We start from the raw sequence: 25,027 nt of genomic DNA, 5'->3' as shown, positions 1-25,027 counted from the left end.
TGGAAGGATTAAGATTTTTTTTAATAGATGTAATTTACAAATCTGTTTAACTTTCCGGAGCCAGTTGATATTTAAAAAAAAAAAGTTTTTTTTTCCTGGATAACCCCTTTAATATTATGAGAATCGCAGAAAAAAAACGCTCAAGTTTAAAGGGTTGCTCCGCTGCTCAGCGTTTGGAACAAACTGTTCCGAACGCTGGAGCCGGTGCCGGGAGCTCGTGACGCCCTGCCCCCCTCAATGCAAGTCTATGGGAGGGGGCGTCACACCCCCTCCCATAGACTTGCATTGAGGGGGCAGGGCATGCCATCATGAGGGGGTGGGGCTATGATGGTCACGAGTTGCCAACTCCAGCGTTTGGAACAGTTTGTTCCAAATGCTGTGCATCGGAGTACCCCTTTAAGGACGTCGCTAATTTTTGGTTTTCAGGATGCTCAGGAGGGTGTTTGGGGGGTGTTTTTTTTTTTTTATACCCTTTTATAAAAAAAATGTTACACTTACTTGGAATTGAAATACCAATATTTTATAATACATTGCAAACAAAATGCCCAGGTGTGTCCCGATACTGGACCGTTGCATGAATATTTGTACTGATGAAAATGTCCCCGACACCTGCAGATCATGCAGACGCCATGACATCAACAGACAGAAAGATGTCATTTCCTCCAATAGGTCCCCTCTATTAAAAATAAATAAATAACCCCCCCCCCTCACCTTAACGCGGTTTTCCAGGAAAAACTTTATATATATAGTGGTCCCTCAACATACGATGGTAATCCGTTCCAAACGGACCATCGTTTGTTGAAACCATCGTATGTTGAGGGATCCGTGCAATGTAAAGTATAGGAAGTTGTACTCACCTGTCGCCGCCTCTCCGGACCCGTCACCGCTGTCCAGGATGTCGCCGTCCATCGATGTAGGTGCGTCCCCGTGGTGTCCCCGGCGCTCCGGACGTCTCTGCTTCCCCGAGATCGTCGCTCTCACGTCGCTGCCATCACGTCACTATGCACGCCGCTCCTATTGGATGACGGGACGGCGTGAGCAGCGATGTGATGACGACGATGGAGAGCGCTGGCGATGCAGGGAATCCCGAAGAGGACGTGCCGAGGACAGGTAGGAGACCATCAGCGGACCACACGGGGCACCGTAAATGGCTATCCGGGGGCAGCTGAAGCAGTCTGCGCTGCCAGATAGCTGTTTATGCGATGGCCCCGACATACAAAAGCATCGTATGTTGATGCTGCCTTCAACATGTGATTGTCTCTGAGAGGCCATCGCATGTTGAAATTATCGTGTGTCAGGGGCCATCGTAGGTCGGGGGGGGGGTCACTGTGTATGTGTGTATGTTCCAGAAAGTTGAACAGATTTCAGTACTTATGAGCTGCTGAAGTTGAGTTGTTCTTTTCTCTCTAAGTGCTCTCTGATGACACCTGTCTTGGGAACTGTCCAAAGTAGAAGCGAATCCCCATAGCAAATCTCTTCTACTCTGTGCAGTTCCCGAGACAAGCAGAGATGTCAGCAGAGAGCACTGTTACCAGACAGAAAAGAACAAGGGCAGGGCAGATACTAGTAGAAATCTATAACACGCCAGATAGTAATACAGTATATGCATACACGGGAAGCCAGTATAAAAATGGATGAAGGATGAACTATGGATGTGTCAGTGATGCCACAGTTTGTTCCAAATGCTGAGCAGTGGAGTACCCCTTTAAGTGCCCCTCCATCCTAACAGTGAATTTTGGGTCTCTGGTTTTAGTGAGTGTCCCAGCGGTCAGACCCCCACCTATCAATCCTGTCCTGTAGATAAGTTGTCCATTTGAACGTACATATCGGTGCGTTTTCCACATTCATCTTTGGCTTTACCTTTTAGGCTTGGTGTACACCGGCGATTCACCGACACCTGTCCCGGCATTACCATATGTCTTGGGACACAAGACCCGCGGTCGGGCCAGGACTGTAATGCACATAAGCAACAATGCGTCTGATAGCGTGAACCCAGCGGAGTTGTTACACATAATGATAGTGCTGAAGCCGAGACTTTTCTATATTTTTATACTGTTTCTAAAATCCTGTGTTTCCTTCTATGGCGCAGTAACTGTTGTCGAAGCGATGGCGAGAGTTGTCCGAATATTTAAAACCCTCCGCAACCACTGGAAGAAGAGCACCGTAGGCTTCTGCCTGCTGGCGTATGGAAGCAACTGGATGTACGGCAAGTACTGGTAAGGAGCGGCACTGCGGCAGGGTCTCCATGTTTAGTGCACAGACCCCTATCCAAGGCCAAATGGGATGGTATCAGCATTTATTTATACTTATAGGGGTCATATGACAAACATGGCTGCCTCCACGTCTGATCCATGGGTTCCATTTGCAGCTTAGTCCTATTCAAGTGATCATCCATTTTTTTATGGAACCCGAAGTGTTAAAGGGGTATTCCAGAAAAAGATTTATTTTTATTTTTTTTATATCAGCTGGCTCCAGAAAGTTAAACAGATTTGTAAATTACTTCTATAAAAAAGATCTTAATCCTTTCAATAATTATCAGCTGCTGAAGTTGAGTTGTTGTTTTCTGTCTGGCAACAGTGCTCTCTGCTGACATCTCTGTCTGTCTCGGGAACTGCACAGAGTAGAAGAGGTTTGCTATGGGGATTTGCTTCTAAACTGGGCGGTTCCCAAGACACATGTCATCAGAGAGCACTTAGACAGAAAAAGAACAACTCAACTTCAGCAGCTCATAAGTACTGAAAGGGTTAAGATTTTTTAATAGAAGTAATTTACAAATCTGTTTAACTTTCTGGACCAAGTTGATATATATATATATAAAAAAAAAGTTTTTTCCCTGGATAACCCCCTTTATGTTTTCACCCACACCTATACGTTTTGTGCAGTCTCCATATTGGACACTAGCGCCACTAGTCTCTGTTGGGCAGTAAAAAAAATACAGCCATAAGTCTGTATTGACGCACATATTTTTTCCCTCTTTGTTTCCTGCACAGTGATAACTTGCTGAGGAGGGCGGCCTGCGAAGAAGCACAGGTATGTTCTGCAGAGGCTGACAGATATCCGACTCGTTATATATACACTCGCTGTATAAGGCTACCCCTCTACCGCGATGTACCTTACCATAGTTCCCCCACACTAGGTAGACAGCATAGTTCCCCCTACATTAGTTCCCCCACATTAGGTTGTAGTTCCCTCACATTAGGTTGGTAGTATAGTTCCCCCACATTAGGTTGTAGTTCCCTCACATTAGGTGCAGTATAGTTCCCCCACATTAGGTTGGTAGTATAGTTCCCTCACATTAGGTTGGCAGCATAGTTCCCCCAAATTAGGTTGGTAGTATAGTTCCCCCTACATTAGGTTGTAGATACCCCACATTAGGTTGGTAGTATAGTTACCCCACATTAGGTTGGTAGTATAGTTACCCCACATTAGGTTGGTAGTATAGTTACCCCACATTAGGTTGGTAGTATAGTTACCCCACATTAGGTTGGTAGTATAGTTACCCCACATTAGGTTGGTAGTATAGTTCCCCCACATTAGGTTGGCAGCATAGTTCCCCCACATTAGGTTGGTAGTATAGTTCCCCCTAATTAGTTTGTAGTTGTAGTTTTGCAACAGCTGGAGGCACCCTGGCTTGGAAACACTGGTCTTTTGGAGCAACGGAGCTACCTGAGTACAGTGCTCTGGTATCTCCAGTGCTCCCATAGGTATTGAATGGAGCATGTGCCGACCGCCATTCAGACACTTACCTGGTAAGCACAGGATACGTTTTTAGGGGACAAAATACCCAATTAAGTCATATCTATGGGAACGGCGTTCCTCTGGCAATCTTCGGGACCCATCTGGCAATCCCCATAGGTCAGAAATAGAAGGAGAAGACGTAAAAAGCTGACCATGTGCGTTCACAGTGCACAGAAGATAAGTTGCCGCTCCCAGAAGAGTTTGGGAGCAACTTTCTGCATTCGGAACACATGCAAGAAATTTTTTTTAACATGAATTAAAACAGATTTATAAATGACTTCTATTTAAATATCCTAATCCTTCCAGTACTTATCAGCTGCTGTATACTCCAGAGGAAGTTGTGTAGTTTTTTCCAGTCTGACCAGAGTGCTCTTTGCTGACACCTCTGTCCATCTCAGGAACTGACAGAGGAAGAGATGTTTATGGGGATTTGCTCCTGATCTGGACAGTTCCTGACACGGACAGAGGTGGCAGCAGAAAGCACTGTGGTCAGACTGGAAAGAACTACACAACTTCTTCTGGAGCATACAGCAACTAAGTACTGGAAGGATTAAGATTTTTTAAATAGAAGTAATTTACAAATCTGTATAACTTTCTGGCACCAATCCATTTTTTTTTTAAATTCCCTTCGGAGTACCCCTTTAAAGGGCCTCGAGTGCCACAGCCCCTTAGTTTTAAAGGGGTATTCCAGGAAAAAACTTTTTTTTTATATATCAACTGGCTCCAGAAAGTTAAACAGATTTGTAAATTAAATTCACTCACAATAGAATGCACCCGGCACTGCCCGGCTCAAGCACCTTTTCACTATGACGCTCCCTTTCCAACAGATCAGGAATAAAGTCCAAATGGTTGTCTTCTCTGCAACTAATAGCCAGCAAGAAAATCAAGATATCCACGGTAAAGGAATAAATGCAGGGCACTCACCACAAATATTCAATGTTCTTTATTACATAGTTACATAGTCAAGTTCAACCAGGGAATTAAGGGGTAGGGGTGTGGCGCGATATTGGGGAAGGGATGGGATTTTATATTTCTTCATAAGCATTAATCTTATTTTGTTCCAGGAATGTATCTAATCCTGTTTTAAAGCTGTTAATTGTTCCTGCTGTGACCAGTTCCTGAGGTAGACTGTTCCATAAGTTCACAGTTCTCATGGTAAAGAAGGCGTGTCGCCCCTTTAGACTAAACCTTTTCTTCTCCAGACGGAGGGAGTGCCCCCTCGTCCTTTGGGGGGTTTAACCTGGAACAGTTTTTCTCCATATTTTTTGTATGGGCCGTTAATATACTTATATACGTTTATCATATCCCCCCTTAAACGTCTCTTCTCAAGACTAAACAATTGTAACTCCTTTAATCGCTCCTCTTAAATAACCCCTCCCGATGTTGCCATGGGAACGTGACAACAACCGGTACACAGGTATGTGATTTAAAACAAATTAAAAACAAACTTGGAACGTAGAGATATTATTACAATAATACATTTAGTTCGGTCTTATCATTGAGACCTACACAGCCCGTAGCTTCGAGACACAGTATCCATCTGGTTTCTTTCCTTATCAGCAGTTCGTCTTTGTTCCACCCCTCGTCCGCATGTTCAACCCTTTCAAGACTGGTAAATTTAAATGGCTCTGCTTCTCTGCTGTGCGCCTCATTAATGTGCTCAATGAAGCGCAGAGCTCCTACCCCGGTCTTCAAGGATCGGACATGTTCACGGATGCGGTGGAACAAAGGTCTTTTGGTTTTTCCGATATAAAATCGGTTACACTTACATGTTAGTGCGTGTACAATAAAAAGATACTTTATTTAAGATTTGTAAATGATTTGTTTATCATCTGGGAAGGTTCAGAAGCGGAATTTGACGAATTTGTTGAGTTCATCAATAGTAAAAATGATATGAATATGCGCTTCACTTCCCAGTATGGTAACAAACATCTGGAAACATCAGCGAAGATCAAATTATAACATTTGGTTACAGAAAACAATATTTCTAGTAACTCTTTGCTCCATTTTAAGTCATCCCATCCCCCCCATGTAAAACAAAGCATTCCGTTCAGCCAATTTTTAAAGGGGTAGTCCAGTGGTGAAAAACTTATCCCCTATCCTAAGGATAGGGGATAAGTTTGAGATCGCGGGGGGTCCGACCGCTGGGGCCCCCTGCGATCTCTCTGTACGGGGGCCAGGCTCTCCGGCCAGATAGCGGGTGTCGACCTCCGCACGAAGTGGCGGCCGACACCATCCTTAATAATTGGCCCTTACTGCAAAACTGATCAAGATTTAGCAAAAGTGACAAGTGAAAAGCCCTTAGTGACATATAAGAGGAATCAAACTGTTGGAGGGTTGTGGAGAAAACAAAATCAGAAAAAAACTGTGAAAAACCGTGATTGGTTGTCTGAACAGAGGCCAAAGGGAAATTGTCCCTGCAGCTCCTGTTCATTCTGTAACCTAAATTCCAAAGCAAAATACATTATCTTGAATGGTTACAATGTACAAGTGAGGCAGTTGATAACATGTTCCGTATTTTTCGCCGTATAAGACGCACACAAAACTGGGGGGGAAAAGTCGGTGCGTCTTATACGGCGAATACACCCCTATCACGGCGGTCCCTGCGGCCATCAACGGCCGGGACCCGCGGCTAATACAGGACATCACCGATCGCGGTGATGCCCTGTATTAACCCTTCAGACGCGGCGATCAAAGCTGACGCGGCTGTTCAGTCGAGCAGTTCGGGACCGCCGCGATTTCACCGCGGTGGTCCCGAACAGCCTGACTGAATAGCCGGGTTACTGCTTACAGGACACCGGGAGGGACCTTACCTGCCTTCTCGGTGTCTTCTCCGTTCAGGTATCCCCTGTATTAAAGATGAGCGAACTTACAGTACATTCGATTCTTCACAAACTTCTCGGCTCGGCAGTTGATGACTTTTCCAGCATAAATTAGTTCAGCTTTCAGGTGCTCCGATGGGCTGGAAAAGGTGGATACAGTCCTAGGAGACTCTTTCCTAGGAATGTATCCACCTTTTCCACCCCACCGGAGCACCTGAAGGCTGAACTAATTTGACGCAGGATAAGTCATCAACTGCCGAGCCGAGAAGTTTGTGACAAATCGAATTTACTGTAAGTTCGCTCATCTCTAGTCTCAATGATAAGACCGAACTAAATTTATTATTGTAATAATATCTCTACGTTCCAAGTTTGTTTTTAATTTGTTTTAAATCACATACCTGTGTTCCGGTTGTTGTCACGTTCCCATGGCAACATCGAGAGGGGTTATTTAACCCCTTAAGGACTCAGCCCATTTTGGCCTTAAGGACTCAGACAATTTAATTTTTACGTTTTCATTTTTTCCTCCTCGCCTTCTAAAAATCATAACTCTTTTATATTTTCATCCACAGACTAGTATGAGGGCTTATTTTTTGCGTGACCAGTTGTCCTTTGTAATGACATCACTCATTATATCATAAAATGTATGGCGCAACCAAAAAACACTATTTTTGTGGGGAAATGAAAACGAAAAACGCAATTTTGCTAATTTTGGAAGGTTTTGTTTTCACGCCGTACAATTTCTGGTAAAAATGACATGTGTTCTTTATTCTGAGGGTCAATACGATTAAAATGATACCCATTATTATATACTTTTATATTATTGTTGCGCTTAAAAAAAATCACAAACTTTTTAACCAAATTAGTACGTTTATAATCCCTTTATTTTGATGACCTATAACTTTTTTATTTTTCAGTATAAGCGGCGGTATGGGGGCTCATTTTATGCGCCATGATCTGTACTTTTTTTTGATACCACATTTGTATATAAAAAACTTTTAATACATTTTTTATAATTTTTTTTTTAATAAAATGTATTAAAAAAGTAGGAATTTTGGACTTTTTAAAATTTTTTTCGTTCACGCCGTTCACCGTACGGGATCATTAACATTTTATTTTAATAGTTCGGACATTTACGCACGCGGCGATACCAAATATGTCTATAAAAAATGTTTTTTACGCTTTTTGGGGGTAAAATAGGAAAAAAACGGACGTTTTACTTTTTTATTGGGGGAGGGGATTTTTCACTTTTTTTTTACTTTTACTTTTACATTTTTTTAAAAATTTTTTTACACTTGAATAGTCCCCATAGGGGACTATTCATAGCAATACCATGATTGCTAATACTGATCTGTTCTATGTATAGGACATAGAACAGATCAGTATTATCGGTCATCTCCTGCTCTGGTCTGCTCGATCACAGACCAGAGCAGGAGACGCCGGGAGCCGCACGGAGGAAGGAGAGGGGACCTCCGTGCGGCGTTATGAATGATCGGATCCCCGCAGCAGCGCTGCGGGCGATCCGATCGTTCATTTTAATCGCGAACTCCCGCAGATGCCGGGATCTGTATTGATCCCGGCACCTGAGGGGTTAATGGCGGACGCCCGCGAGATCGCGGGCGTCGGCCATTGCCGGCGGGTCCCTGGCTGCGATTAGCAGCCGGGATCAGCCGCGCATGACACGGGCATCGCTCCGATGCCCGCGGTTATGCTTAGGACGTAAATGTACGTCCTGGTGCGTTAAGTACCACCTCACCAGGACGTACATTTACGTCCTGCGTCCTTAAGGGGTTAAGACGTGAAAGCAGACTTGATGACGTGGGCCTGTTGAAGCGCAAGTATCGCGAGAAACGGACTGTAGCCCCGAATCAAACCCCTGTCGAGCGTCTTACCGCACTGAGATGTGAAAGATCGTATGAATAAAGAACATTGAATATTTGTGGTGAGTGCCCTGCATTTATTACTTTACCGTGGATGTCTAGATTTGTAAATTACTTCTATTAAAAAAATCTTAATCCTTTCAGTACTTATGAGCTTCTGAAGTTAAGGTTGTTCTTTTCTGTCTAAGTCCTCTCTGATGACACGTGTCTTGGGAAACGCCCAGTTTAGAAGCAAATCCCCATAGCAAACCTCTTCTAAACTGGGCGTTTCCCGAGACACGTGTCATCAGAGAGCACGTAGACAGAAAAGAACAACCTTATCTTCAGAAGCTCATAAGTACTGAAAGGATTAAGATTTTTTTAATAGAAGTAATTTACAAATCTGTTTCACTTTCTGGAGCCAGTTGATATATAAAAAAAAGTTATTTTTCCTGGATAACCCCTTTAATTGTCGATGGGGCCCCCGGAGGTCATCCACATGTTATTTGTTAGAGAATCCCATAAAATGAACATTATTTCATGATTTTATATGTATCCTGTAACTTGATATTCTGATTTTTTACTTAGGTCTTTGGGAACCAGCTCATTTACCCCAATGAAACGGTGAAGAAGGCGACAGTTTTCCTAAATCCGGCGGCGTGCAAAGGGTAAGAAGAGATTGTTACGGAGAACGTTTACTGAATAAAGGGCCCTTAAAAGGGGTACTCCGCTGCTCAGCGTTTGGAACAAACTGTTCTGAACACTGGAGCCGGAAGCTCGTGACGTCATAGCCCTGCCCCCTCATGACGCCCCGCCCCCTCATTGCAAGTCTATGGGAGCGGCGTGACTACCGTCACGCCCCCTCCCATAGACTTGCATTTAGGGGGCGGGGCGTGACGTCATGAGGGGGCGGGGGTATGATGTCACGAGCTCCAGCGTTCTGAAAAGTTTGTTCCAAAAGCTGAGCAGCGGAGTACCCCTTTAAACCTGCAGACTATCTGTACTCTATTTGCTGTGCAGGTGACCATGTGGAATAGATGGATGCCTGACCATTAAAAGGGTACTCCGGTGGTAAAATTAAATTTTTTTTTTAAGGTCTTTATAAGTCAACGGGTGCCAAAAAAAAACCAGACTTGTAAATTACTTCTATTAAAAAAATCTTTACCCTTCCTGTACTTTTTAGCAGCTGTATGCTACAGAGGAAATTATTTTCTTTTTGAATTTCTTTTTTGTCTTGTCCACAGTGCTCTCTGCTGACACCTCTGTACGTGTCAGGAACTGTCCGGTGCAGCATAGGTTTGCAATGGGGATTTTCTCCTGCTCTGGACAGTTCCTGACTCGGACAGAGGTGTCAGCAGAGAGGACTGTGGACAAGACAAAAAAGAAATTGAAAAAGAACAGAATTTCCTCTGTAGCATACAGCTGCTAAAACGTACTGGAAGGGTAAAGATTTTTTAATAGGTTATTTCTAGTATATACCCGAATATTAGCAGAGGCCCCTAATTTCACCCCAAAAACCCAGGAAAAGTTATTGACTCGACTATAAGCCTAGGGTGGGAAATACATCATCCCCCTCCCTGTCATCATCACCCTGCTTGGAGTTGTAGTTTTGAAACATCTGGAGGTCCGCAGGTTGAAGACCACTGCGGCCTTCATCATCATCCAGACCCCCCCCTCCCCCCCTTTAGTTTTCTACTCACCTCCCCTCGGTGGGAAGGAAGGGTGAGCTGTTCCGGGCCATTTATGCTGCAGGGACCGTCCGGAGGGGAGGGTTAGTCGTTCCGGGCTGTCCATCTTCACCGGGTCGGCCCTCTTCTCCGCTCCGGGCCGGCCCCGGACTAGTGACGTTGCCTTGACGATGACGCACATGGACGTTCATGCGCAGGTACGTCTGCTGCGCAAGGATGTCCCTGTGCGTCATCGTCAAGGCAATGTCACTAGTCTAGGGCCGGCCCGGTGAAGATGGACAGCCCGGAACGACTAACCCTCCCCTCCGGACGGTCCTTGCAGCATAGATGGCCCGGACCAGCTCACCCTTCCTTCCCACCGAGGGGAGGTGAGTAGTAAACTAAAGGGGGGTCTGGATGATGACGAAGGCCGCAGTCGTCTTCAACCTGCGGACCTCCAGATGTTGCAAAACTACAACTCCCAGCATGCCCGGACAGCCATCGGCTGTCCGGGCATGCTGGGAGTTGTAGTTTTGCAACATCTGGCGGTCCGCAGGTTGAAGACCATTGACAGGCGGAGAGTTCACTCAAGTATAAGCCGAGGGGGGCGTTTTCAGCAAGAAAAATTGTGCTGAAAAACTCTGTTTATACTCGAGTATATACGGTACAAATCTGTTTAACATTCTGGCAACAGTTCATGAAAAAAAAAAAAAATGGTTTTCCACCGGAGTACCCCTTTAAATGTGTATGGATTTGACCTAAATCTCCCTGATGCCAAATATTGGGTAAAGGAAAAGTTTAGATTTTAACGTACCTGATCCTTTGTACTGATGGGAGATAACTGCTGCCTGAGGTGTCTGGCAGCGGCTTATTCCCTTCTCCCATTGACATGTATGTCAGACTCGGTGTATGGAGGAGACTCCATGGTTTTATATGACAGCTGACACCTTCTGGGATCGCAGATAACTCCAATCCCCGATGTTTAACCCCCTAAATGCCTGCCAAGAAGCACAGGTACGTTCTACAGAGGCTGGCAGAGCCTCATGCCTTCTTTAACACACACACAATTACATATATATCCTCAGCGGATGGTATTCATGCACTCATGTTCATTGTCTATGACAGTGTTTCCCAACAGGGGTGCCTCCAGCAGTTGCACAACTACAACTCCCAGCATGGCTGAGCAGACCACAAAGCTAAGAGTATGTTACAATGCATCATTGTAGATCAGTGTTTCCCAACCAGGTTGTCTCCAGCTGTTGCAAAACTACAGCTTCCAGAATGTCCGGACAGCCCGAAAAGCTGAGGGTTTGTTACAATGCATCATTGTAGATCAGTGTTTCCCAACCTGTTTGTCTCCAAATGTTGCAAAACTACAGCTCCCAGCATGCCCAGACAGCTCTCAAAGCTGAAGGTTTGTTACAATGCATCAGTGTTTCCCAACCATCTGGTCTGTGGGATCGACCTGAGAAACAAAGGACACAATTCTTTTTAGGGTTTCTAAACTACTTTGCCAGTCTCGGTGTGAAATGAGAAAATACAGTAACACAGTAAACCCTCAAAATATGCTTTAAAAAAACTAAAAAAATGTTGGCTTTCAGTTTACCGTATATACTCGAGTATAAGCCGAGTTTTTCAGCACGATTTTTCGTGCTGAAAACACCCCCCTCGGCTTATACTCGAGTGAACTCTCCGCCCTCAGTGGTCTTCAACCTGCGGACCTCCAGATGTTTCAAAACTACAACTCCCAACATGCCCGGACAGCCACCGGCTGTCCGGGCATGCTGGGAGTTGTAGTTTTGAAACATCTGGAGGTCCGCAGGTGGAAGACCACTGCGGCCTTCGTCAACATCCAGACCCCCCCCCCCCCCCCTTTAGTTTTGTACTCTCCTCCGCTCGGCGGGACATTAGGGTGAGCTGGTCCGGGCCATCTGTGCTGCAGGGACCGTCCGGTGGGGAGGGATAGTCGTTCTGGGCTGTCAGTCTTCACCGGGGGGGGGGGTGCCTCTTCTCCGCTCCGGGCCCGACCCCAGAATAGTGATGTTGCCTTGACGACGACGCACAGGGACGTTCATGAGCAACGTCCCTGTGCGTCGTCGTCAAGGCAACGTCTCTATTCCGGGCCTGAAGCGCGGAGAAGAGGCCCCCCCCCCCGGTGAACATGGACAGCCCGGAACGACTATCCCTCCCCACCAGACGGTCCCTGCAGCACAGTCGGCTTATACTCGAGTATATATGGTATTATTTCTGGGCCAATTATTCTTTTTTTATTTTTTTTTTAATGTTTCATGATCAATTCTTTAAAAATAAAAGTCCCCCAAAAAGTTTTAGTTCCCCCCCCCCCCCCATTCCAACACACTCAAAAGTAAAAGACAAAAACATTATATGGTACATCAATTGGTACGAATGAAGAATACAGCGCATTCCGTAAAAAAACAAAAAAAAAAAACCCTCAGTATGGCTACACAAAAAAAAAATTGCTGCATTGGAAGGGGTTAAGGTAATGTTTTCCAACCAGTGTGCCTCCAGCTGTCACAAAACTACAACACCCAGCATGTCTGGACAGCCAAAAGGCTGGTAGTTGTAGTTTTGCAACAGCTGGAGGCACACTGGTTGGGAGACACTGGTCTGTGGGAGCGATGGAGCTACCTGAGAAACAAAGGGCACAACTGGTCTATCTGTTGCTTGGCGTTTGTAGTTTTGCAACAGCTGGAGGCACCCTGGTTGGGACACACTGGGTTAAGGGCAGCAGACAAGGCCTGACCTGCATGCGCGCCGTCTCCTGATCTTCTATTCCGGTGATTAATTTTGCACAACAGGGAAGAAGCCATCAGACCGCAGCTTAACGCCTCCTTGCTGCTTTTTGAAAGGGCAACCCCACAAAACCAGGTCAAGCGTCACTCGGAGAGAAGCCATTGATCTGTGTAATCGGGAGGTGCAGTCACCTTTTAACCCCTTAGCTCTCTTGTTCTGTAAGTGATTCGCTTGGGGCAGCTGGGCCTGTAAATCCTACATTGGCGCATTGATTTATAGATTGACCTGTAATCACATGACCTTCATGTTCTGTATAAAGTGAACATGTTAAAGGGCGTCTCTTCCTTTAACAGGTTTATCTTATCCATTGTTACCTACCTGCTTGTTTGGAATTGTACAGGGGGGGGCATTTATATGGATACACCTTAATAAAATGGGAATGGTTGGTGATAACTTCCTGTTTGTGACACATTAGTATATGTGAGGGGGGAAACTTTCCAAGATGGGTGGTGACCATGGCGGCCATTTTGAAGTCGGCCAATTTGAATCTAACTTTTGTTTTTTCAATAGGAAGAGGGTCATGTGACACATCAAACTTATTGGGAATTTCACAAGAAAAACAATGATGTGATTGGTTTTAACGTAACTTTATTCTTTCATGAGTTATTTACAGGTTTCTGACCACTTATAAAATGTGTTCAATGTGCTGCCCATTGTGTTGTATTGTCAATGCAACCCTCTTCTCTATATACTGCTATATACTACTATATACACCGCAGGAGAAATGCTAGCACAGGCTTCCAGTATCCGTATACACTGCTATATACTACTATATACACCGCAGGAGAAATGCTAGCACAGGCTTCCAGTATCCGTAAATACTGCTATATACTACTATATACACCGCAGGAGAAATGCTAGCACAGGCTTCCAGTATCCGTATACACTGCTATATACTACTATATACACCGCAGGAGAAATGCTAGCACAGGCTTCCAGTATCCGTATACACTGCTATTTACTACTATATACACCGCAGGAGAAATGCTAGCACAGGCTTCCAGTATCCGTATACACTGCTATATACTACTATATACACCGCAGGAGAAATGCTAGCACAGGCTTTCAGTATCCATATACACTGCTATATACTACTATATACACTGCAGGAGAAATGCTAGCACAGGCTTCCAGTATCCGTATACACTGCTATATACTACTATATACACCGCAGGAGAAATGCTAGCACAGGCTTCCAGTATCCGTAGTTTCAGGTGCTGCACATCTTGTATCTTCACAGCATAGACAATTGCTATATATTGCTGTGTATATAAATAATTTACAGGCAGTATTATGTGAATTTATATTGTTTATAGAGGTGTCAGGGAGAAAGTACTAGCTTTACTTACATGCTATACAGGGAGACAGTGCTATCTGTGCCTACATTGCTTACAGGGGAAATAGGGTACAGCACTGACTGAATTATTTTTAGAAAAAAAAAACTGAAGTCAGTACTCTTTTAGACTATATCATCTACTGAGAGACGTAGGTACTGTGTACACCTAAATCATATGCAAGTTTTTAGTACTAGCAGTGCTTTCATCTGTTCTTTTTTTTCCAGGGTTAGTACTAAAATTAGAGACCGGTAGGTAGTACTATCTGTACCAACATTAGAGACATGGAGGTAGTACTATTTGTACGAACATTAGAGTCATAGAGGTAGTACTATCCGTATTACCTCCATAACTCTAATGTTGGTACAGATAGTACTACCTCCATGTCTCTAATGTATGTACAGATAGTACTACCTCCATTACACTAATGTATGTACAGATAGTACTACCTCCATGACTCTAATGTTGGTACAGATAGTACTACCTCCATGACTCTAATTTTGGTACAATCTGTACCAACATTAGTCATGGAGGTAGTACTGTCTGTACCAAAATTAGAGACATGGAGGCATTACTATCTGTACCAACATTAGAGGCATGAAGGTAGTACTAACTGTACCAACATTAGAGACATGGAGGTAGTATTACCGGACCAACATTAGAGTCATGGAGGTAGTACTATCTGTACCAACATTAGAGACATGGAGGTAGTACTATCTGTACCAACATTAGAGGCATGAAGGTAGTACTAACTGTACCAACATTAGAGACAGGGAGGTAGTATTACCGGACCAACATTAGAGGCATGATGGTAGTACTATCTGTAGCAACATTAGAGACATGGAGGTAGTACTATCTGTACCAACATTAGAGACATGGAGGTAGTACTATCTGTGCTTCATTCCAAGAATGGAAGTACTGCTCCCCTTAGCATTAAGATCAACCCATGACATGAATGGTCCTTTGCTATGCAGTGACCTTTATCTGTTGTAGGTTCCTATTGTTATGGATGTAGCACAAATACTCCTATTGGGTGAAGCAGCTGTATGTGAGGATTTAATGTCTTATGTTTGAACTATTATTCTGTCTTTTTCTTTTTTAGGAAAGCCAGGACGCTCTTTGAGAAGAATTCTGCTCCTATACTGCACCTTGCTGGAATAGATGTTCACGTGGTGAAGGTGGGCGCCTCTTCCTGATTGTTGTTGTTGTTTTAACGTTTGCTTTTTGTTTTTACGTTTTATTATTATATAGTGACCATAAAAATTGTCCTCTGTCAGTTTTCTGAAAAGAAACTTTAGCTTTAACCTAATTATATCTTTCCCTTATAAAGCTGGGTGGTAACCAATATGTCCCCAAGTCCTGCTCCTACAATGAGCCGTCATCCTGCTTTCATGGTGACCTGAATGGGGATAAATATACCTAGTAGGAAGTCCTCTATATTTGAGCAGATTTGCTTTTCAGGAGTTTGGAAAAGCTGGATAATGACCTCAAGAGGAACTAGGAATGCACCAAAACTTTTTTTTTTTCATATCAACTAGCTCCAGAAAGTTAAACAGATTTGTAAATTACTTCCATTAAAAAATCTTAATCCTTCCAGTACTTATCAGCGGCTGAAGTTTAGTTGCGCTCTCTGCTGACACCTCTGTCCGTCTCATGAACTGTCCATAGCAGGAGAGGTTTGCTATGGGGATTTGCTGCTACTCTGGACAGTTCCTGAGACAGACAGACAGGTGTCAGCAGAGAGCAATGTGGTCAGACAGAAGAGAACAACTCAACTTCAGCAGCTGATAAGTACTGGTAGGATTAAGATTTTTTTTTAATAGAAGTAATTTACAAATCTGTTTACCTTTCTGGAGCCAATTGATATGAAAAAAAAAAATAATTATTTAAAGGAAGGATGAAACGTGCGGTGTAGGAAAAGGAGGTCAGTGGAGGAAGAAGGACCAGGTGGCGTGGGGAAGAAGAAAAGGAAGGAAGGAGGAGGATGAGATGTGCTGCAGAGAAAGAAAAGTCCCACGGAGGAATGAGAAGATGATGTGCGGCAGAAATGCCTGACACCAAACTACAACTCCCAGCATGCCCAACCAAAGGCTGCTACACTTGAATCTCCAAGTGAAATTTCTCAGCTCGGAAATTCCGAAGTGTGAACCCAGCTTTTCTGTCTTTTAGATAAACACTTGACATGTCATCCACTCATATCAATAGTCTGAGACCCCCACCGATCTCTAAATACAGCTTGGTGACCACGCGTAGCAGCGCGTTTGACTATAACGGAGCAAGTACCGAGCTGGGAAGTGAAGCGCGCTGCCACGTGTTTCACCGAGCTGTATCTAGAGATCGGTGCGGGGTCTCTGCACTGAGACCCCGACCGACCAAAACTTTCCACGTGTTTGTCTGACTCTCAATGATAGTGAAGCTTTAAAGGGTTTAGCGCCGGAGGCTCGTGAAGTCGTGGCTGCGCCCCGCTCGTGACATCACGGCCACGCCCCACTTGTGACATCACAGCCACGCCCCTCAATGCAAGTCTATGGGAGGGGGCGGGACGTCCATCACGCCCCCTCCCATAGACTTGAATTGAGGGGGCATGGCCGTGACATCACGTGCTCCGCCCCGCCAGTCATCCGGTGATGTGGCATATTACTGGCACGGATGATTGTGAAACTTTAAAGGGTTTAGCGCCGGAGGCTTGTGATGTCACGCCCGCGCCCCCCCTCGTGACGTCACAGCCACGCCCCCTCAATGCAAGTCTATGGGAGGGGGCGTGACTAACGTCACGCCCCCTCCAATAGACTTGCATTGAGGGGGCATGGCCGTGACATCACGAGCTCCGCCCCGTATCGCCCGTGCACTGGAAGTTCGCTCCGTGCACCGGATGTCTGGGGTGCACGGATTCTTTTGATAGGGGATAAGATGTCTAGAGGAGGAGTACCCCTTTAATGCTGCAGTTTTCCCCATTGATGTCAGCCACTACTATGGCATATGTTTAGATACTATGAAATGTTGTGTTATCAGCAGTGCCCCCTTCAGGACTCGGGAGGTAAAAGCAGAGTTAATGCAGGAGTTTGGATTCATTGTAATACTGTATAAGAAATACTTGTGTTTGTGATCGAGGATTCTCCGCCGCGGGGTACAAATCTCATTACAAAAAGTAAAATACGCCTTGAGGAGGATGTCGCTGTAATCGCCCCCTTATGATGTGGGATGGATGCCACGTACTAATGTGTGTCCCCCCGAGGCCGTCATTACTTAGAGAAAAAGGCGCCTTGCTAATTTACTAAATTACTATTAGCCTAATGGTAAACTATTAGCCTACTTAAAAACTCATCCACCATCCAAATAACCCTCCCGCCGCGGAACACAATGTCACTGCAGAAAGGGTATGTATGTAGCAGAGAGCTCTAAAACAGTAGTAAAATAGTCATCAGTATTAAAGTAGGTATATTCTTGTATATAGGAGCAGTATTATAGTGGTTATATTCCTGTATATAGAAGCAGTATTATAGTAGTTATATTCTTGTATATAGGAGCAGCATTATAGTAGTTATATTCTTGTATATATGAGGCAGTATTATAGTAGTTATATTCTTGTATATAGGAGCAGTATTATAGTAGTTATATTCTTGTATATAGGAGCAGTATTATAGTAGTTATATTCTTGTACATAGGAGCAGTATTATAGTAGTTATATTCTTGTATATAGGAGCAGTATTATAGTGGTTATATTCCTGTATATAGAAGCAGTATTATAGTAGTTATATTCTTGTATATAGGAGCAGCATTATAGTAGTTATATTCTTGTATATATGAGGCAGTATTATAGTAGTTATATTCTTGTATATAGGAGCAGTATTATAGTAGTTATATTCTTGTATATAGGAGCAGTATTATAGTAGTTATATTCTTGTACATAGGAGCAGTATTATAGTAGTTATATTCTTGTATATAGGGGCAGTATTATAGTAGTTATATTCTTGTATATAGGAGCAGCATTATAGTAGTTATATTCTTGTATATAGGAGGCAGTATTATAGTAGTTATATTCTTGTATATAGGAGCAGTATTATAGTAGTTATATTCTTGTATATAGGAGCAGTATTATAGTAGTTATATTGTATATAGGAGCAGTATTATAACAGTTATATTCGTGTACATAGGAGCAGTATTATAGTAGTCATATTCTTGTATATAGGAGCAGTATTATAGTAGTTATATTCTTGTATATAGGAGCAGTATTATAGTAGTTATATTCTTGTATATAGGAACAGTATTATAGTAGTTATATTCTTGTATATAGGAGCAGTATTATAGTAGTTATATTCTTGTATATAGGAACAGTATTATAGTAGTTATATTCTTGTATATAGGAGCAGTATTATAGTAGTTATATTCTTGTATATAGGAGGCAGTATTATAGTAGTTATATTCTTGTATATAGGAACATTATTATAGTAGTTATATTCTTGTATATAGGAGCAGTATTATAGTAGTTATATTCTTGTATATAGGAGCAGTATTATAGTAGTTATATTCTTGTTTATAGGAGGCAGTATTATAGTAGTTATATTCTTGTATATAGGAGGCAGTATTATAGTAGTTATATTCTTGTATATAGGAGAAGTATTATAGTAGTTATATTCTTGTATATAGGAGCAGTATTATAGTAGTTATATTCTTGTATATAGGAGCAGTATTATAGTAGTTATATTCTTGTACATAGGAGCAGTATTATAGTAGATATATTCTTGTATATAGGAGCAGTATTATAGTAGATATATTCTTGTATATAGGAGGCAGTATTATAGTAGTTATATTCTTGTATATAGGAGCAGTATTATAGTAGTTATATTCTTGTATATAGGAGACAGTATTATAGTAGTTATATTCCTGTATATAGGAGGCAGTATTATAGTAGTTACATTCTTGTATATAGGAGCAGTATTATAGTAGTTATATTCTTGTATATAGGAGCAGTATTATAGTAGTTATATTCTTGTATATAGGAGGTAGTATTATAGTAGTTATATTCTTGTATATAGGAGCAGTATTATAGTAGTTATATTCTTGTACATAGGAGCAGTATTATAGTAGTTATATTCATGTACATAGGAGAAGTATTATAGTAGTTATATTCTTGTATATAGGAGCAGTATTATAGTAGTTATATTCTTGTATATAGGAGACAGTATTATAGTAGTTATATTCCTGTATATAGGAGGCAGTATTATAGTAGTTATATTCTTGTATATAGGAGCGGTATTATAGTAGTTATATTCTTGTATATAGGAGCGGTATTATAGTAGTTATATTCTTGTATATAGGAGCAGTATTATAGTAGTTATATTCATGTACATAGGAGCAGTATTATAGTAGTTATATTCTTGTATATAGGAGCAGTATTATAGTAGTTCTATTCTTGTATATAGGAGCAGTATTATAGTAGTTATATTCTTGTATATAGGAGGCAGTATTATAGTAGTTATATTCTTGTATATAGGGGCAGTATTATAGTAGTTATATTCTTGTATATAGGAGCAGTATTACAGTAGTTATAGTCTTGTATATAGGAGCAGTATTATAGTAGTTATATTCTTGTATATAGGAGCAGTATTATAGTAGTTATATTCTTGTATATAGGAGCAGTATTATAGTAGTTATATTGTATATAGGAGCAGTATTATAACAGTTATATTCGTGTACATAGGAGCAGTATTATAGTAGTTATATTCTTGTATATAGGAGCAGTATTATAGTAGTTATATTCTTGTATATAGGAGGCAGCATTATAGTAGTTATATTCTTGTATATAGGAGCAGTATTATAGTAGTTATATTCTTGTACATAGGAGCAGTATTATAGTAGTTATATTCTTGTATATAGGAGGCAGCATTATAGTAGTTATATTCTTGTATATAGGAGCAGTATTATAGTAGTTATATTCTTGTATATAGGAGCAGTATTATAGTAGTTATATTCTTGTATTCTTGTTATATTCTTGTAAATCTAGGATCCATAGAGGTAGCAGCAGCAGTGTAACTACTATATATATCCTGATCCCATAGATATAGCAGCAGCAGTATACAGATAGCGCTAGAAGGGGTCTGGGAGCTAATGGTGATGTCATTTTGTAGTTTGCAGAAAGTCAGCTGACCCAGGACTGAGCACTTTCTTACACAGTGTGTCAGACTGGTGATCACATAACCCAGTTAGGGTAATGAAACACATTGATGCAGCTGTGCTGGAATGAAACAGATGACACTGTAGGGCTAGTAATAGTGAATGTTCTAGATATGGGGGGGAAAAAAGACAAAAACTGCAGTTCTTCTTTAATATAATAAATAGTAGATAAAGGAGATGCAGCTGCATGCCGTAGGGGAAAAGGAGGAAGAGTAACACCTTGGAGAGAGAGAATGTGCAGAGGGAATCAAAGGGGATACTAGGGAATCGTATTGCAGTGCCCCTATTTTATGGAATAGTTAGTTATGCAAGTCCTTGATGTTGGTGTGACAGCACAACTTTAGTCCCTGCAGTTTCCCTAGGTAAGTCACCTCTGTTACAGTATTAAAGTCGGAGCCCTCGGATCTGCTGGGCTGGCTTTGTAGGTCACAGTATCAGCCGGCTGCGGACCTGTTCAAGTCAGCAAAGAAAATTGCAAGTGGAAAGACGGGGAGAGGAGGGGGAATTGGAAATGCAATCAAGTGTTGCGGATTAATTAGAGCCGTTCGGAGCCACCACCCCGCTCCGAAATTAGAAGACTCTTTCTACTCGGCCGCTGTGAATGTTAAACAGAGAGGACGACGGAAAAGCGACCGGGAAGGGGGAGAAATTTTAACCCCCTCTGTTCAATTTCGGACTTACACATTTTAGGGCTCAGCACACTTGCAGCAGGCGCCGCCGAAATCATCAGTGGTAGTACTTAACGGCTGTCCTGTGGAATTCCGCCAAAAGAATGATCATGTTCATTCTTTAGACGGGCACGATTGTGAATTGCGATATAGCGATACGGCGCAAAACTTGGGATTATCTGCTTGGGCCAGCTCCCGTTTGCGGCTGAAGGCAGGGCCCGGCTAGAGCGGGTAAAAACAAATTAAAATACTAAAAGTCAGTGTTTCCCAACCAGGGTGCCTCCAGCTGTTGCAAAACTACAACTCCCAGCATGCCCGGACAGCCAAAGGCTGTCCGGGCATGCTGGGAGTTGTAATTTCACAACAGCTGGAGGCACCCTGGTAGAGTAACACTGTGCTAAGTAAAAGACGCAGGGAGAAACATAAAAAAAAAAACCTTCTGCTCACTTATTCCCGGTCCCTGCAGATGCCGTTCCCTTCCGTGCGGTCCGGTGTCTCATCTCTTCTCCGTACAAGCAGAAGGACCTTTCCCTTTTCAGCCAATCACTGGCTGCAGCGGTGGCATGTGATAAGCCAGTGATTGGCTGATGGGGAAAGGTGTTTTTCGGCTGCAAACACACTTGGTTTCCCGGATCCGGCGGTAGATTAGAAAACCATCCAGTGTATTTCATTTGGGGCTGGGGGGGGGGGGGATATGACATGGGGGAGAATGTGACAAGAGGGAGAATGTGACAGGGGATGGGGGGGGTGAGATGTTACCATGAGGGGGGGGAATCTGGCATGGGGGGGAGAATGTAATGGGGGGGGGGGGGGGGGAATGTGACGTGGGAAGAATGTGACCGCGGGGGAGGAATGTGACGGGGGTGAGAATGTGATTGGGGAAACTCTGACGGGGGGAGAAATTGGAGGGGTACTCCGGTGGAAAACGTATTTTAATTATTTAGTTTTTTTTAAAGTTGGTGCCAGAAAGTTAAACAGATTTGTAAATGACTTCTATTAAAAAATACTTACCCTTCCAGTACTTTTTAGTGGCTGTATGCTACAGAGGAAATTATTTTCTTTCTGAATTTCTTTTTTTGTCTTGTCCACAGTGCTCTCTGCTGACACCTCTGTCCGTGTCAGGATAGGGAATAAGATGTCTAAGCGGCGGAGTACCCCTTTAACATTTCTAGTGCAAAAAAGGTTTGGGAGTCCTGGGACAGGAAGCATTAGCCTGTCTCAGTAGTGCAGCCTCAATCTTCAGGTTCTGTAAACTCAAGTGATGATATCTCAGCCTAGATGGTTTTTCACATTCATAATTCACTCCACCGGATCTTCTTTCTTTTAATGTATTCGTGCAGACAGTAAGTATCTGAGATACGTGCAGAGGTGTGAAGCGTTCGCCCCTTTATTTCTTCCTCCCCAGTGGAGATCTCACAGGTAGGTTACACAGGTGAGTTGTCACCTGCCCAGTGGTGGCCGTCCATTACCGTCTCTGTCTTACGTACACATGGCAGGTGCCACTCCACATTAGGCACGGTGCCAGTGTCTTCTGAAGTGCTGTGACAGATCGTGTGAAGAGTGGTGATTAGCACCGCGACCGCTAATTGCCATCCAGCTATTCTCAGGCGGCAGATTGTTGATTGTGATTTATATATATAAATAGCGCTGACAGCTCCCGGAGACCTTCTTACGGATTCGCAGATGAGAGATGCTCTAAGTACAGCGCAGTTATGTACCGCCGATGCAGTCCGAATGGTAAATGAACCAAAAAGCGTCAGATAAATCACCAGAAATTACAGCGCTCCCTCAAGTTACAATATTAATCGGTTCCAGGACGACCATTGTATGTTGGAACCATTGTATGTTGAGACCAGAACTCTATGGAAACCTGGTAATTGGTTCTAAAGGCACCAAAATGTCATCCAAAAATAGGAAAAGTGAGAATTAAAGAAAAATATGTAGATAACTAATATAGATAGAGCAAATCCTTCCATATAAAAGTAATAAAGATCTGCTGGGAGCTGTAATCACTGTCTATGTCAGTGTTTCCCAAGCAGGGAGCCTCCAGCTGTTGCAAAATTACAACCCCCAGCATACCCGGACAGCCAAAGGCTGTCCGGCATGCTGGGAGTTGTAGTTTTGCAACAGCTGGGGGCACCCTGCTTGGGAAACACTGGTCTATGTAGAGGACAGGAGCTTCTTCAGGTCCTGTACAGTAGACGCAATGTCCTAAAAAGTAACATGGAGCCGCCCTCACCTGGTGTCCAAAGGAGCAGCTAACCCTGGTACAGGTAAAGAGTACAGAACATGTAATACCTCCCTGTACTGTAGGGGGCGCTACCAGACACCAGTCAGTGCATACACTTCAGTAATACAGGTAAAGAGTACAATACTTGTAATACCCCCCTGTACTGTAGGGGGCGCTACCAGACACCAGTCAGTGCATACACTTCAGTAATACAGGTAAAGAGTACAGAACATGTAATACCTCCCTGTACTGTAAGGGGCGCTACCAGACACCAGTCAGTGCATGCACTTCAGTAATACAGGTAAAGAGTACAGAACATGTAATACCTCCCTGTACTGTAGGGGGCGCTAACAGACACAGTCAGGGCATACACTTCAGTAATACAGGTAATGAGTACAGAACATGTAATACCTCTCTGTACTGTAGGGGGTGTTACCAGACACCAGTCAGTGCATACACTTCACAGTAATGCAGGTAAAGAGTACAGAACATGTAATATCTCCCTGTACTGTAGGGGGCGCTACCGAACACCAGTCAGTGCATGCACTTCAGTAATACAGGTAAAGATTAGTACAGAACATGTAATACCTCCCTGTACTGTAGGGGACGCTACCAGGACATCAGGCAGTGCATACACTTCAGTAATACAGGGGGTTACCTGTAAATTGACCATTCTGATTGGTCAGTTCTTTAAGCCATTGACAGGTATCACAGATCTGGACTGTCTGTACATTGTATGTTGAGTCTGGTTTAACTTACAATGGTCCAGAAAAGACCATTGTATGCTGAAACTATTGTATGTTGAGGCCATTGTAAGTTGAGGGATCACTGTGCGTTGCCATCTTACATTTCACACTAGGGTTGTCACTCTGCTTTCTTGTTAAAAATAAATAAATAAAATAAAAACATTGCTGCATTCTTCCAGAAACTGAGCCACTTTTATCTATAGGCCGTATCTGGTATTGCAAGTTCACTCCCATTTTAAGGAAATGTACCGCAATACCAGAAGCAACCTTTCAAGAGTAGTGGCGCTGTTTCTGAGAAGATCATCCATGTGTTTCTGTTGGGCTCCGTTCACACAACGGAGACTCTATGTGGAATTTCCTGTGCAGCAGAATTGGTTGTCACCCAGCTTTACCTAAAACAAGATAAAAATACCTTAATAACCTTTAAAGGGGTTATCAAGGAAAATAACTTTTTTATATATATCAACTGGCTCCAGAAAGTTAAACAGATTTGTAAATTACTTCTATTAAAAAATCTTAATCCTTTCAGTACTTATGAGCTGCTGAAGTTGAGTTGTTGTTTTCTGTCTAAGTGCTCTCTGATGACACCTGTCTCGGGAACCGCCCAGTTTAGAAACAAATCCCCATAGCAAACCTCTTCTGCTCTGTGCAGTTCCCGAGATCAGCAGAGATGTCAGCAGAGAGCACTGTTGTCAGACAGAAATCAACAACTCAACTTCAGCAGCTGATAATTATTGAAAGGATTAAGATTTTTTAATAGAAGTAATTTACAAATCTGTTTAACTTTCTGGAGCCAGTTGAGATATATATATATATATATATATATATATATAAAATAAAGTTTTTTCCTAGAATACCCCTTTAATATTCAGATTTACGCTTCTATCTCAATACTTAGTTGTGCCCTTATATCTTCCAGACGGACTATGAAGGTCAGGCCAAAAAGATGTTGGAGCTGATTGAGAACACAGATCTGAT

The 25,027-nt window shown here is 42.9% G+C and overlaps 1 protein-coding gene across 1 annotated transcript in view; it reads left to right on the top strand.

Moving 5' to 3' along the window:
- AGK (acylglycerol kinase) overlaps positions 1-25,027 on the top strand; it is a gene marked incomplete in the record, with an annotated part of 68,223 nt that overhangs the window by 23,394 nt on the left and 19,802 nt on the right. The window contains 5 exon segments of the mRNA XM_056517767.1: positions 2,090-2,216; positions 2,991-3,030; positions 9,005-9,084; positions 15,334-15,409; positions 24,969-25,027. Of these exon segments, the coding sequence (XP_056373742.1) occupies positions 2,090-2,216; positions 2,991-3,030; positions 9,005-9,084; positions 15,334-15,409; positions 24,969-25,027 (382 nt within the window).

Source organism: Hyla sarda, chromosome 4 (genome assembly GCF_029499605.1).
Source record: "Hyla sarda isolate aHylSar1 chromosome 4, aHylSar1.hap1, whole genome shotgun sequence".
Classification (NCBI taxonomy): domain Eukaryota; kingdom Metazoa; phylum Chordata; class Amphibia; order Anura; family Hylidae; genus Hyla; species Hyla sarda.
Note: the sequence above shows the minus strand (reverse complement) of the source record. Positions and strands in the feature narration are given on the sequence as shown.